The 13,941-nt window shown below is 42.7% G+C and overlaps 1 protein-coding gene across 2 annotated transcripts; it reads right to left on the bottom strand.

Moving 5' to 3' along the window:
• Nucleotides 1-7,132: 7,132 nt before the first annotated feature.
• LOC109908098 (transcription factor E2F1) lies at nt 7,133-13,842 on the bottom strand. Of its 2 annotated transcripts, none has more exons than XM_020506558.2 (8): nt 13,721-13,842; nt 12,367-12,721; nt 12,110-12,212; nt 11,771-11,990; nt 11,425-11,577; nt 11,196-11,310; nt 10,809-11,040; nt 7,133-8,682 (listed from the first exon to the last, which is right to left on the bottom strand). In XM_020506558.2, exons 2-8 carry the CDS (start codon nt 12,610-12,612, stop codon nt 8,417-8,419), a joined length of 1,335 nt encoding a protein of 444 aa, XP_020362147.1. In that variant the 5' UTR covers nt 12,613-12,721; nt 13,721-13,842; the 3' UTR covers nt 7,133-8,416. The 2 variants fall into 2 exon arrangements, with proteins under 2 accessions (XP_020362147.1, XP_020362146.1); XM_020506557.2 differs by having other exon boundaries at nt 13,578-13,816.
• Nucleotides 13,843-13,941: the final 99 nt, after the last annotated feature.

Here is a 13,941-nt window from a genome sequence, read left to right as displayed (position 1 = left end):
CTTCTTAGGAACCATGATGACTGGCACCACCCAGGGGCTGTCTGAGGGATCAATGAAGTCTGCCCGCTGCATCTCCAACACAGCCCTGTCTGCGGCCTCCTGGTGTGCCAGCGGGATACGGCGGGGACGCATCTTGATGGGCCGAGCATCCCCTTTGTCGATCTCATGCTGCACCAGATGAGTCTGACCCACCTCTTCCTCACTCAGTGCAAAGCTGTCTTTGAGTTCAAACAGCAACTGCCACAACTGTTCCTGCTGCTCGGGGTCAAGACCAACACAGTTCCTCTCCCATATCTCCCGGGGTAACTGGACTGGGGAAAGGTCACACACAGATGGGGGGGGGGGGGGGTCTGCACTGCCCCGTCTATGCGGACCCCGAGGTGTTTCCCTGAGCCCTGGGGGACATGGGGCAATCCCGGCGCAGATGGCTTGGCTGGCCACACCCCCAGCAGACCATGGGACCAGGCCGTGTGTTTTGTGCCGCTTGTAGCGACACAACGCGAATAAGTTCAGTCATTTCAGCCAACCATGCAGGCTTTTCCGGCTCTGGGCTGCTCTGCCCCCCAGCCCGCACAGTGGGTCTGTCTCCCTGCACCCCCACCGAATCCTCAGCTGAAGCGCCAGCCCACACAAGCTCCCTCTCCAAAGCCATCTCCAAGTCTATCTGCAATGACTCAGGATGAGCCAGCTGGGTCTGTATGCGCAGCTCCGTTGGAGAGAGCACATGTGTGAACTGCTCCCGTGCTAGCTCGCTCTTCACGGAGTGGGGCATGTGAGCATATGCCCACTGAGAGAGGCTCTCAATGTCATAGGCTAGCACCCGTAGTGGCTCTCCAGGCTGCCTGTGTTTATTACCAAACTTGGGGTGTTGCAGCCCAGGCTGTACACACTGTCCAAAGTGCCTCCTCAAGCCCCATAATCACATCTGTCCTCAGGGCTAATCAATATCAAACAGGACAGAGTAACATCCGTGAGGCACAAAGCCAACTGCAGGGCCCTATCTTCATTCGACCACCCCCTAAAATGAGCTAACAGTTCAAACTGAGCATGAAAAGCTTCCCAGTCCGCCTTACCGGAGTACTTCAGGGTCTTAACAGATACAGAAGCAATCTGGAACTGGGCGCCGCAATGCTTGTTTACAACCTGACAGGCTGACTACACCGCGAGCGTCGTGTGCGCGAGCGTTGCAAAATACATTTTGAAATCTATGTTATTCAATTATTGCACACACACTGCTCTCGCGTGCCGACGAGCGTCTGCAATGCCAAGAACTAAAATAGAACTAATCAGTTCTATTTCTGACGCAGATTGAGCTGCAAGTCCTGCCTCTCCCATCTCCTCATTGGTTATACCCACGTGGGTGACTGAAAGACGAACGAGGTCAGTGACGGTAATGCACCTAATTTATGAAAGTTGCCAATCGCAATATAAAGTCAAGAGAAGAAAAAGCCTGGAAGGAAGAAAGATGACTATAAACTATTTGATTGACCGTTTTATGTGTGGATTAATTGGCGGAGTAGAGGACCTTGTGCATTTCAGGTAAAATAACAACTCAATGTTTATATCCCAGGACAAATTAGCTAGCAAGTGCAAGCTAGCTTGCTAAATTGCCATAAATGTTTAATGCTTTTCAACCTGCCCCCAAATTAATATAATTGGTTCAGAGTTTGTTTTGATATTTTAACCTGCGTGTCGTGATCGCGTTTGGTGTAGGGGGACAAAATAAATGTATGCACGATGGCACACGCGTGCAGCCGGTTTGGGTTCCGTGTCACAGATTCTTTGTCCTGCAGCGTCGACATCATCCCTTTGGTCCGCCCACCAGAATCTGCGTGAAGCACAGTCAACGAAGCACTCATGCCCGCTTCAGCCGCCATCATTCTAGAGGTCTCCCTCAAGCGGCCTCTGTCCTCCGATGCCCTGGCAATCTCCTCAGCCAGATGCTCCGATGTCCATGCAGACCCATAATTGTACCCTAACTCCACCTTCACTTTCAGACCTCGTTCTCATGTACGTCAGCTAGCTATGGTAGTCAGTTAGCTAGCTGGCTAACTTTTATCTACATTTTAAATTCTGACACCAATGTAATGACCTGGCTAGATCATAAAGGAACAATTGTCCAGACAGATATATTTTTCAACTGTGCTGTGAAGTTTCACAAAAGTCCTGAACCTTTCTATTCTCATAGTTTCAAAAGATTGTAAATGAAAGATAACATGTTTCATGTTCGTCATATAAATAGGCCTGTTTAATTTAGTCTGGCTTGCCATTACAAATAAAATGTTATATTTTTAGCTCATATAATTAAGAAAACAAGTATTTAGCTGTAGACAGGGCCACAAGCAAATAGGTAAACTGAAAAACAGACAGGTATTTTAATTTCCATGGTAGCAAGATTGTATCTATTTGTGATAACTTTCTATTAAAATGTATTGTAGAGAGATTATTTATTTATTTTGGGATATGATTACCTAGAGATTAAGATTGCGCTGAAGAGGATGGCTGACGTTTTACATGCCTGTAAACAATTGTGCTATTTTGTTAGTGTTTTTTGCATTGTTTGTAACTTCTTTTAACTTACTACTTATTTTGAACATAATGTTGCTGCTACCATCTCTTATGACCGAAAATATCTTCTCAACTGGGATTATTCACAACGAACTGGAAGAAGCTTTTTCCTTTAACGAGTCCGACGAGAAAGATATACTGCTCTCCCGGGAACAGGCCCAGATACCCGTCATTTGCGTGAAGAAAAGACAGAGGAAAAGAGTCCGCAGATCAGACTGCCTTTTGAGAATCCGTAGGCGAGCGATTAAACTTCCACTGACATTAATTCTACTTGCTAACATGCAATCATTGGAAAATAGAATTGATGACCTACGATTACGGTTATCCTAACAACGGGACATTAAGAACTGTAATATCTTATGTTTCACTGAGTCGTGGCTGAACGACGACATGGATAATATAGAGCTGGAGGGATTTTCAATGCACCGGCAGAACAGAGAAGCTAGGTCTGGTAAGACGAGGGGTGGGATGTGTGTCTTTTTGTCAATAACAGCTGGTGCGTAATGTCCAATATTAAAGAAGTCTCGGGGCATTGCTCGCTTGATGTAGAGTACCTTATGATAAGCTGTAGACCACACTATCTACCAAGAGAGTTCTTATCTATATTATTCGTAGCAATCTATTTACCACCACAGACCGATGCTGGCACTAAGACCGCACTCAACCAACTCTATAAGGGCATAAGCAAACAAGAAAATGCTCACTCAGAAGCGGCCGGGGACTTTAATGCAGGCAAACTTAAATCAGTTCACCAAATTTTTACCAACATGTCACATGTGCAACCAGAGGGAAAAAAACTCTAGACCACCTTTACTCCATACACAGAGATGCATACAAAGCTCTCCCCCGCCCTCCATTTGGCAAATCTGACCAGAATTCTATCCTCCTGCTTACAAGCAGGAAATACCAGTGACTTGTTCAATACGGAAGTGGTCAGATGATGCGGATGCTACGCTACAGGACTGTTTTGCTAGCACAGGAATATGTTCCGGGATTCAGCCAATGGCATTGAGGAGTATACCACCTCAGTCATCGGCTTCATCAATCAGTACATCAACAACGTCATCCCCACAGTGACGGTACGTTCAAATCCCAACCAGAAGTCATGGATTACAGGCAACATCCGCATCGAGCTAAAGGCTAGAGCTGCCGCTTTCATGGAGCAGGACACTAATCCGGACGCCTATAAAATAAATCCCACTATGCCCTCAGACGAACCATCAAACAAGCAAAGCATCAATACAGGATTAAGATTGAATCCAACTACACCAGCTCTGCCTCTCGTCAGATGTGGCAGGGCTTGAAAACTGTTACGGACTACAAGTCTAGGACGAAAAGGCTCCTTAACAGGTTCTACCCCCAAATCATAAGACGGCTGAACAATTAATCAAATGGCCACCAGACTATTACACTGCCCCCCCCCCCCTTTTGTTTTGTACTCTGCTGCTACTCACTGTTTATTATCTATGCATCGTCACTTCACCCCTAACTACATGTACAAATGACCTCTAACCTGTACCCCTGCACACTGACTCGGAACCGGTACCCCCTGTATATAGCCTCGTTATTGTTATGTTATTGTGTTACTCTTTATTCTTTTTTACTTTAGTTTATTTGGTAAATATTTTCTTAACACTTCTTGAACGGCACTGTTGGTTAAAGGCTTCTAAGTAAGCATTTCACGGTAAGGGCTACACTTGTTGTATTCGGCGCATGTGATAAATAAAGTTTGATTTGATTTTAGTATTTCCACTTCACCGTCAGACCATTTTATTGGAAAACTACACAGTAATGTAAAAGTTGTATTTTTTTGTGATTGAATACGCAATATAGTACACAGATCATAATTTGATTGTAATAGAAATAGAAAAATTATCTAAATCATTATTGAGGCAGTGGAGGGATTCTAATTGTGGATTTGAAAGAGAACATGATTTCTAGCCCCTTGATATTGTTGTTAGATCTGATTTTAATAGCTAATATTTCAAATAGATATGCCGATAGTATACAACCTTGTTTAACTCCTCTTAATACTTTCTTTCATTATTTACTATTTTTCACCAATTGTACAAATTGTTATATTCCAGGCATTTATATATACGTACATACCAGTCATACTTTATCAAAAGCCTTTTCAAAGCTAACTATAATATTAACAAAAGATAGGCTAGATAAGTTCTCATAACAAAATAACCTTGCTTTAAAGAGAATAGTGAGACAGACAATGGTGAGGTAGCCTGCAATGCAGTAGGGAAAGGAGACAGAGAGCGAGGCTAGTAGTACAGTGCTTCCCAAACTTGGGGTAAGGGACCCATGTGGGGTCCCCTGAAATTTAAATAGGGTCCCCTGAGAGAATCTTTAATCTTATCAAATACATTAATAACTTGTTTCTCTTGAAATGGGTAAACTAAGGGCCTTTTACACTGTTAGAACGCACTTTGTGTTGGAACAGCACGTGGGACCTAAAATATAAAGAATTTAAATATAAAGACAATTCAATATTATTATCATGTATATAAGGCAGGCTGCAATGCAGGAGGAAGAGGAGACACACAGAGAGAGGTTACAGTTGTTCCCAAACTTGGTGCTGTATGTGATGAGCATTTTGTTGGCTTGGCGCAAACATTACACCTTAGAAGTCAGGCCGCTCAACAATGGAGAATCCACCAATACATGACATATACACTGACCATTCGGAACACTGTCTCTTTCCATGATATAGAGAGACCAGGTGAATCCAGGTGAAAGCTATGATCCCTTTTTGATGTCCCTTGTTAAATCCACTTCCATCAGTGTAGATGAAGACGAGGAGACAGGTTAAAGAAGGATTTTTAAGCCTTGAGACACGGATTGTGAAAGTGTGCCATTCAGAGGGTGAATGGGTAAGACAAAATATTTAAGTGAGGGATATGGTAGTAGGTGCCAGGCGCACCGGTTTGAGTGTGTCAGGAACAGGAATGGTGCTGCATCTTTCACACTCAACAGTTTCCCCCATGTGTGTCAAGAATGGTCCACCACCCAAAGGACATCCAGGCAACTTGACACAACTGTGGGAAGCATTGGACTCAACATTGGAGTCAACATGGGCCAGCATCCCTTTGGAACACTTTTGACACCTTGTAGAGTCCATGCCCGACAAATTTAGGCTGTTCTGAGGGCAAAAGGGAGTGCAACTCAAATTAGGATGCTGTTCTTAATGTTTTGTACACTCAGTGAAGTAAAAGAACACATTAAAACTCAGTGACATTTCAATTATGTATATCTTAAACCAGGGATTGAGATTAAATTATGAAAGGCACTTGCCGATCAAGCAAATCAGGATTTTTTTTTTGCTTGCCTGATTTTAATGATAATTTACCCAAAAATGTAAATGAGTTATGTACACACAGAAGTGCCATATATTGCCATATACAACGAGGTCCAGAATTATTGGCAACCTTGATAAAGATAAGCAGAAAAGACTGTATAAAATAATACAAATACTGAGCTACAAGGCATTTTGTTTAACAAGTAATGTTTTTCTCTCTCAAAGAGGGGTAAAAAATGATTGCCACCTATTTTCAATACCTTTCAATAACTCACCTTGAGAGAATAACTGCACTGAGCCTTTTTCTAAAAATGTATACATTTAGAGAACACATTTGGAAGGATCTTACACCATTCCTCAGAATCTTTCCAGATCCTTGATATCCTTTGTCTGCTCTTATGGACTGCCCTCTTCAATTCAAACCGCAGGTTTTCAATGGGGTTCAAGTCCAGAGACTGAGATGACCATTGCAAAATGTTGACTTTGGGTCAAAAAAAAACATGTTTTTGTGGATATTGATGTGTGCTTGGGGTTATCGTATTGTTGGAAAATCCTCTTGCGGCCAAGTTTCAGACTCCTGGCAGTGGCTACCAGAATTTTGGATAAAATGTCCTGGTACAGGGTAAAGTTCATGATGTTTGTTGACCTTAAGGGCCCCATGAACAGTGGAAGCAAATTAAGCTTCCACTGGTCCTGGATCTTCCACCAAAACAATAACCCAAGCCGAGAATTATCCGCCGCAATTGTTGCAACTCCTATTACTAGCCTGTTTAACCTCTCTTTCGTATCATCTGAGATCCCCAAAGATTGGAAAGCTGCCACGGTCATCCCCTCTCTTCAAAGGGGGAGACACTCTAGACCCAAACTGTTACAGACCTGTATCCATCCTACCCTGCCTTTCTAAAATCTTCAAATGCCAAGTTAACAAACCGTTTTGAATCCCACCATACCTTCTCCGCTACGCAATCTGGTTTCCGAGCTGCTCATGGGTGCACCTCAGCAACGCTCAAGGTCCGAAACGATACCATACCCGCCATTGATTAAAGACAGTATTGTGCATGTTCATCGACCTGGCCAATCAGAAAGATCAGTATTGGAATTCTTTGTATTTTGTTTGTAAAAATATACGCAGGTTCAACTTGCCCGACAGTCATAAATGGTCCGTCTTTCACTTATTAATCAACGGGATGGATAGAAATATCTGTTTTACACTAATGGAACTCAGTTTGTTTTCACCTTATTTTTATCATCATCAACTACCCCATATAGCAATGTTTTAATTCTTCAAAAAACACATTTGATACAAAAGACATGCTTGATAAACTCGGATTGGTACAAGTTATTCTTTTCACCACTGAATTTGTGGAAAAAAAAGCTCATTTTGTAATGTTGTTACAAAACAAAGTGCTGAACAATGTGAAATTGACTGCAGAGTTAAATTCCCTTAAGCACTTTTAACACAGTGGCTGAATTCTCAAGTAAAGTAAGTCGCCTGACAGCCCCAAATAGTAGTAATCCACAATTTACTGTTAGGAAATTCAAATCTAACACTTTCATTCAAAAACCTCAATTATAGACACAGAATAACACCTGAATTGCATCCATCCAACACTTTTATGTTGTTGTTGTAAGGCACCGCATAAGACCTGCAGAAAAGGAGCTGTGATAAGGTTCATGATAATGACAAACTGTGATATAATGTATGACTGACAAATCAACCAAATGTAAAGCCTGGTAAAACAATATATTCAAACTGTAGACCAATATGGACAGGTTTTAAAAGAGATAATATTTTCTTATTGGTAATTATATTACCAAACAGATCTAATCAATGTTAAAGGAAATGTTTGCCCATTTTGAATGTAAGTGTTTTTGTGCATCTCAAGATTGAAAAGACAATAGCTTAGATAGACATGAAAACATGAAAGGACCCCAGGAATCGATAGAACATCGCTCAGAGATGCACAAAAACGGTCCTGGGGACCAGGATTTGATGATTTGAATCAGGTGTGTAGTGCTAGGGCAAAAACAAAAATGTGCACCCCTTTGGGTTCCCAGGACCAGGAATGAGAACCACTGCTTTAAGGCATGACATCCCAACCCCCATCCCAAACTTCATCTATAAAAGGTCTCTTAACCTACATAGGCTATATCCTGCCATTACCATTGGCCAACATACTGTAAGACTTCTTAAAATGCATCTGAAACCCAACTCTTAGTGGAAAAGTCTGACTCTTCCTTACACCTGAGACTATGGCAAAAATGCCTACCTAACAAATTCAGTATTAGCTTCCAAGCTGATAAGTCCATATCCCACAAGTACACCTTCTCAAGCCACTTAGGGGAGAAAAAAAAAACATTATTGGTACAAAAACATTATCTGTATAGAAATAAATTAAATAGCCATCTAAAGCTAACCTCTTACTAGACGACTTAAGTGCCATTACTGTCTGTGCTGTACAATTCTGTATTATAGCCACATGGGAATACATTTCTGAGGGGAAAAGGGTGTGTATTGGGTGTTTCCATAGAGATACAACCTCATTCTTGTTCTGTGGGTGTTTCTCTCCATCCCAACTCTAGTGGGGTGAAGTCTCCAAAGTCAGAGTCAAACAGTTCAGTGATGCCCTCATGCTCCTCTAGGCCAAAGTGGTAGCTGTGGCTTTGTGGAGGGGACAGGTTGATGAACCCATCCAGTGGGTTACCAAGGCCCTCCCCACTGAGGAAGTCAGAGGATGACAAAGGTGAAAGGTCAAATTCTGGCAGCACTCCCAAGTTAGTGAACGGGTAACATTCCAGGACTGCTCCTGTAAAAAAATACAAAAAATAAAAAATAAAAATGGAAATGCAGTTTTAGTGACCACGGCCAATAGCCATTGAGGGATGTTAAAGAGCGACTGAATGCACCGATTCTGTATGGGTTTCTCTGTTGCTTATTAAGGAAAACAAGATTTCAGTCTTTGGGGGTGTGGTTCGATGTGGCAGTTACTGATGTGTGTCCCCCATGAGACACAATAGGAACAAAGCCAGTATCACTTCCTCAAAATAGTCTGAATGAATCGACAGTGCATTTGGAAAGTATTCAGATGCCTTGACTTTTTCCACATTTTGTTACAGCCCTATTCTAAAGTTGATTTAATAGTCGTCGTCCCTCAAATCTACAGAAAATGTATTCAAAATAAAACTGAAAAACCACATTTACATAAGTATTCAGACACTTTACTCAGTTCTTTGTTGAAGCACCTTTGGCAGAGATTACAGCCTTGAGTCTTCTTGGGTAGGACGCTACACACTTGGCCCACCTGTGTTTGGGGAGTTTCTCCCATTCCTCTCTGCAGATCCTCTCAAGCTCTGTCAGGTTGGATGGGGAGCGTCGCTGCACACTTATTTTCAGGTCTCTCCAAAGATGTTAGATCGGGTTCAAGTACAGGCTCTGGCTAGACCATTCAAGGACATTCATAGACTTGCCCCGAAGCCACTCCTGCGTCATGTTGGCTATGTGCTTAGGGTCGTTGTCCTGTTGGAAGGTGAACCTTTGCCCCGGTCTAAGGTCCTGAGCACTCTGGAATAGGTTGTCATCAAGGATCTCTCTGTACTTTGCTCCGTTCATCTTTCCCAACTTGTCTTCCAGCACCTGCCGCTGAAAAACATCACCACAGCATGATGCTGCCACCATCACGCTTCACCGTAGGGATCGTGCCAGGTTTCCTCCAGACGTGACGCTTGGCATTTAGGCCAAATAGTTTCATCTTGGTTTCATCAGACCAGAGAGTCTTGTTTTTCACGGTCAGAGTCCTTTAGGTGCCTTTTGGCAAACTCCAAGCGGGCCGTCATGTGCCTTTTACTGAGGAGTGGCTTCCGTCTGGCCACTCTACCAGAAAGGCCTGATTGGTGGAGTGCTACAGAGATGGTTGTGCTACACAAAGGTTGTCCCATCTGCACAGAGGAATTCTGGAGCTCAGAGTGACCATTGGGTTCTTGGTCACCTCCCTGATCAAGGCCCTTTTCCCCCGATTGCTCAGTTTGGCTGGGCGGACAGCTCTAGGAAGAGTCATTTAATAATGATGGAGGCCACTGTTCTTGGAAAACTTCAATGCTGCAGACGTTTTTTTGGTACCATTCCCCAGAATTGTGAGTCGACACAATCCTGTCTCTGAGCTCTACGAACAATTCCTTTGACCTCATGGCTTGGTTTTTGCTCTGACATGCACTGTTAACTGTGGGATCATAGACCAGTGTGTGCCTTTCCAAGTCATGTCCAATCAATTGAATTTACCACAGGTGAACTCCAATCAAGTTATAGAAACATCTCATGGATGATCAAAGGAAACAGGATGCAACTGAGCTCAATTTCGAGTCTCATAGCAAATGCTCATGCTCATGCTTATGTAAATAAGGTATTTCAGTTTTGCATTTTTTATACATTTGCAAACATTTCTAAAAACCTGTTTTTGCTTTGTCATTTTGGGGCATTGATGAGGGGAAAAAAAATAATATTCAATTTTAGGAATGGTAATGGGAAATAGGCTGTAAGGTCCTGGTAACGGGAATAAGGCTGTACGGTCCTGGTAACGGGAATAAGGCTGTAAAGTAACTAAATGCACTGTAAGACAACTCAAGAAATCTGTAATTAACTGACATTATTGCATAGGTTTTGGTCGGGCAATTTAAATCTACCTAAGGTGTTTGGTGCAGTATTTCTCAAGTAAAAAAATGTGACGTGTTGTCTTATGTAAACAAAGTACAATACGCTACGCTGCTGGGTAGTCTGTCTCACCTTGTGTTTCTGACCAATATTGATTCCCATGAGCTGTTTTCTATCAGATAGGTTGTTTATTGCCTTGAGTTGTGCTTTAATGGATTTCTTGAAAGAAATCCCTGACATTCTTGAACCTATCAGGGTGACAGTGTGACACTAGTGAGAGCAGCTTACCCGCTTCACGAACCAATGGCAGTGGAGAGGAGTTCTGTTGGGACGCAGCTGTTGACGATGTCATTTCCTGTGTGGAACTGCACTGTGGTTGTTCTGCAGGCTGGGGCATTATCTGGTATGTGGCTTTAGAAGGGCTGATGCCTGTCACTGGGCTGCAGACACCAGAAATGTCCTCTGGACACAGGAAGACATCAATGGGACCCTGGGTGCTCTTCAGGGAGACCTGATAGCCCTGCCAGAAGACAACAAAGGAATAATTTATTGAAACAGAGAGGATACAATTCAATAGTTGTGGTTGGTATGTAAACCACATTAGCTGGAATACAGTATTTGGTCCAGAAGAGAGTCTTGAGCAAGCGTCCATTGGTCTATTATCCTCCCACATACCTCACTGGGCTCTGACACTTGCATCTGAGTCTCTGGAGGGGCTCTGATGACCATCACCAGCTGGTCAGGAGAGTCAAAAGACTTCCGTAGATCCTGGCACATCAAATAACCCAGCGTGCAATTATGTTAAAGGAAAGACACTGACCTATAATGCATATTCAAATACATACAGTAGATAGAAAAAGCACAGAAACACAAACAGAAAGACAGACAAGACACAAAAGGATATTTCTTGTTCTGGGTATCCTCAGTGAGGAGTCTGAGCTGGAGGTTACACTTGGTAATAAGCTCATCCAGTTTCTCCTCAGCCTGTGTCAAATCAGAGACCTCTTTCTGTAGGTCCTGGTAACGGGAATCAGACGCTCCATCAATGCGGTTCCCCCTGTGACAAACAGAATGTTAGGATAATGTTTTTTTTATAGCTAATACACATATCCTGTGGAATCACTGATGATGGTGTATTGTATGTATTGAATAATATCTGTAGAGGCACGCACAATAAGGATTATAAGCCAGAAAGGCCAGAACACAATTTTGATATTGTCATACTGTACAGTACGAGAATCCAGACTTACAGCCATTGTATGTTGTTCTTTGATTTCTTGGAGATGAGCTGGATACCCTCCAAGACATTGGTGATGTCATAGATGCGTCTCTTCTGCACTTCCAGGACCTGTGAGGCCCAGTTGAGGTCCACCACCCCGTCAGGAGACTGGGCTAGCAGGTCTAAGAAGCGCTTGGTGGTCAGGTTCAAAGATGTGTCATAGCGAGACTTCTCTGTCGAAGGCTTTGGAACTGAGAGCGGGACACAATAATGAAAATACTTTTATTTATTGTCTTTGGCCAAAATTACAATAGTTTCAACTGAATTCAAATGAATAGTTATATTTGAATTGTGAACCGGGGGTCTGTACCTCTGGGTGGTGCTGGTGTGGACGTTGGGGCCCTCCCAAGAGAAGGTGGGCGAGAGGTGCTGACATACTGGTGATCACTGTCCAAGTCCAGCTTCCTCTTCACCTGAAACAAGTTAAAGGTAAAAAGTTAGTGTGGATGCTACAGATCATTCTTTCTCACACAGGCACACTTTCTGTAGTCATTGTACAGGGATAACTTTACATCATATTCCCACCCCAGCCAATACCCATATGAAAATGGTCAACTAGCTACCTACCGGAGGTCGTCCCAGAGTTGGCCGTCGCTGGTCCTGGACCACATCCGCAGGGCCTTGGGGGGTCGCGAACAGGAGGATCTCTCCAGTGTTGCTGGGTACAGCTGAGTTTAAGCCCACATTGCTGGGGGTAGAAATTATGACTATCTGGTGGTTCTCTGATAGGTCAATACTCCCAGCATTCAAAAGAGACTCAAAGTCTGCCAAAAGATCCTCCGACGTCTGACCTGATACGAGTGCCTCTGACATGGCACACACAGCCGGGGTGCTCTATAGTCCCCTAAATTGTCTTTTGTGGCAGAATTCAAGTCCAAAGGCTTGATATGCTACTTTCAGCACCTTCTGACACAAGTCATCTCTAATTTGGGAGAATAATAGTGCAAACGTATTAGAAGAGTTAGTTTACAAATACTGAGGTTAAGCATGTCTAATATTAACATTAGCTTACTGACAGTCAAGCTTCAACAACTAAAACTCACAAAATCAAAAATGCATGGTAATGCTTCCTCACAATTAGCCAGCTATAAAATAACCTTAGAGACAGTTGTTGCGCTTTCTGACAGCTGCAGACTGTAGTTACAGTCCGTAGCTATACAAGATAAATCATTATATTGAATAATTGATCTATAGTTTACAAAAGTGAAATAAACATGCATCAATGTTAGCTAGCGTGCTAACTCGCTGCTAGCTTTTCTCTGCAATCTATTGTTTTCATCTTTACAATGAGAGTGCGGTGAGGCCTGGCCACATCTATCAACTACTTTCCCTTTGTTAATTGCTAATTCGCTACCTAACGTTGGTTGACATCAAAATAACGTTCGTTTGGTACAGTTTGTAAACACAACTCATCATTTGCTTACTGTGTTGCTAGCAAGCAGAGTTCCTTGAATACTGCAACGACCTAGAAAAACTTAGCTACTCTAGTTAGCTACCTAGCTGGTATTGTTAGCCAAGAAAAGTGGTTGTGTTCGCTTCAGGGTTAGGATGGGACAGAAGACACAAGCCAATTCAGTTTCAGACTAAATGTACCAGCAACATATTAGCTACAAACAAATCAGGAACCTAAATAGTTTGTATTCTTCCTAACGCAATATTGCACTAACCTGAACTTTTAGTTCAGCTACCTTGGACGAATAACTGGATTTATTACGCATCCTTTCAAATGACAATTAGGGCACCTTAGAATGCTAGCTAGCTTGCTGCAGTAACGTTACCAGCCAACTCAGTTCTTCACCATCTCGTTTGGTCAGCATACCGAGGAACCAATCCGACAAAAACCGAAATAATGGCAAATAATTCCCCCACAAAAAATCTACATATCCTATAAACAAATTATATGGATCATCTTGTTGATCACCTTGACTGAATTCCATCCATAAAAGTTATAATCTGAGCGCCAAACCGACTGTGTTATTGTTGTTATTGTTCCAGCTGATCAGAACAAGTGTTGAGGTTTACGCGCCAAATATTTTTGCCGCGAAACATGCACGTGCATGAAAATCACGATTTCAATTGGTTGGGCGAATGATTCCCTCTAACGTCAGAATTTCCGAGACTTGTCATTGGCTCCCATGAAAT

The sequence above is a fragment of the Oncorhynchus kisutch genome, linkage group LG17 (assembly GCF_002021735.2).
Source record: "Oncorhynchus kisutch isolate 150728-3 linkage group LG17, Okis_V2, whole genome shotgun sequence".
NCBI classification, from domain to species: domain Eukaryota; kingdom Metazoa; phylum Chordata; class Actinopteri; order Salmoniformes; family Salmonidae; genus Oncorhynchus; species Oncorhynchus kisutch.
Note: the sequence above shows the minus strand (reverse complement) of the source record. Positions and strands in the feature narration are given on the sequence as shown.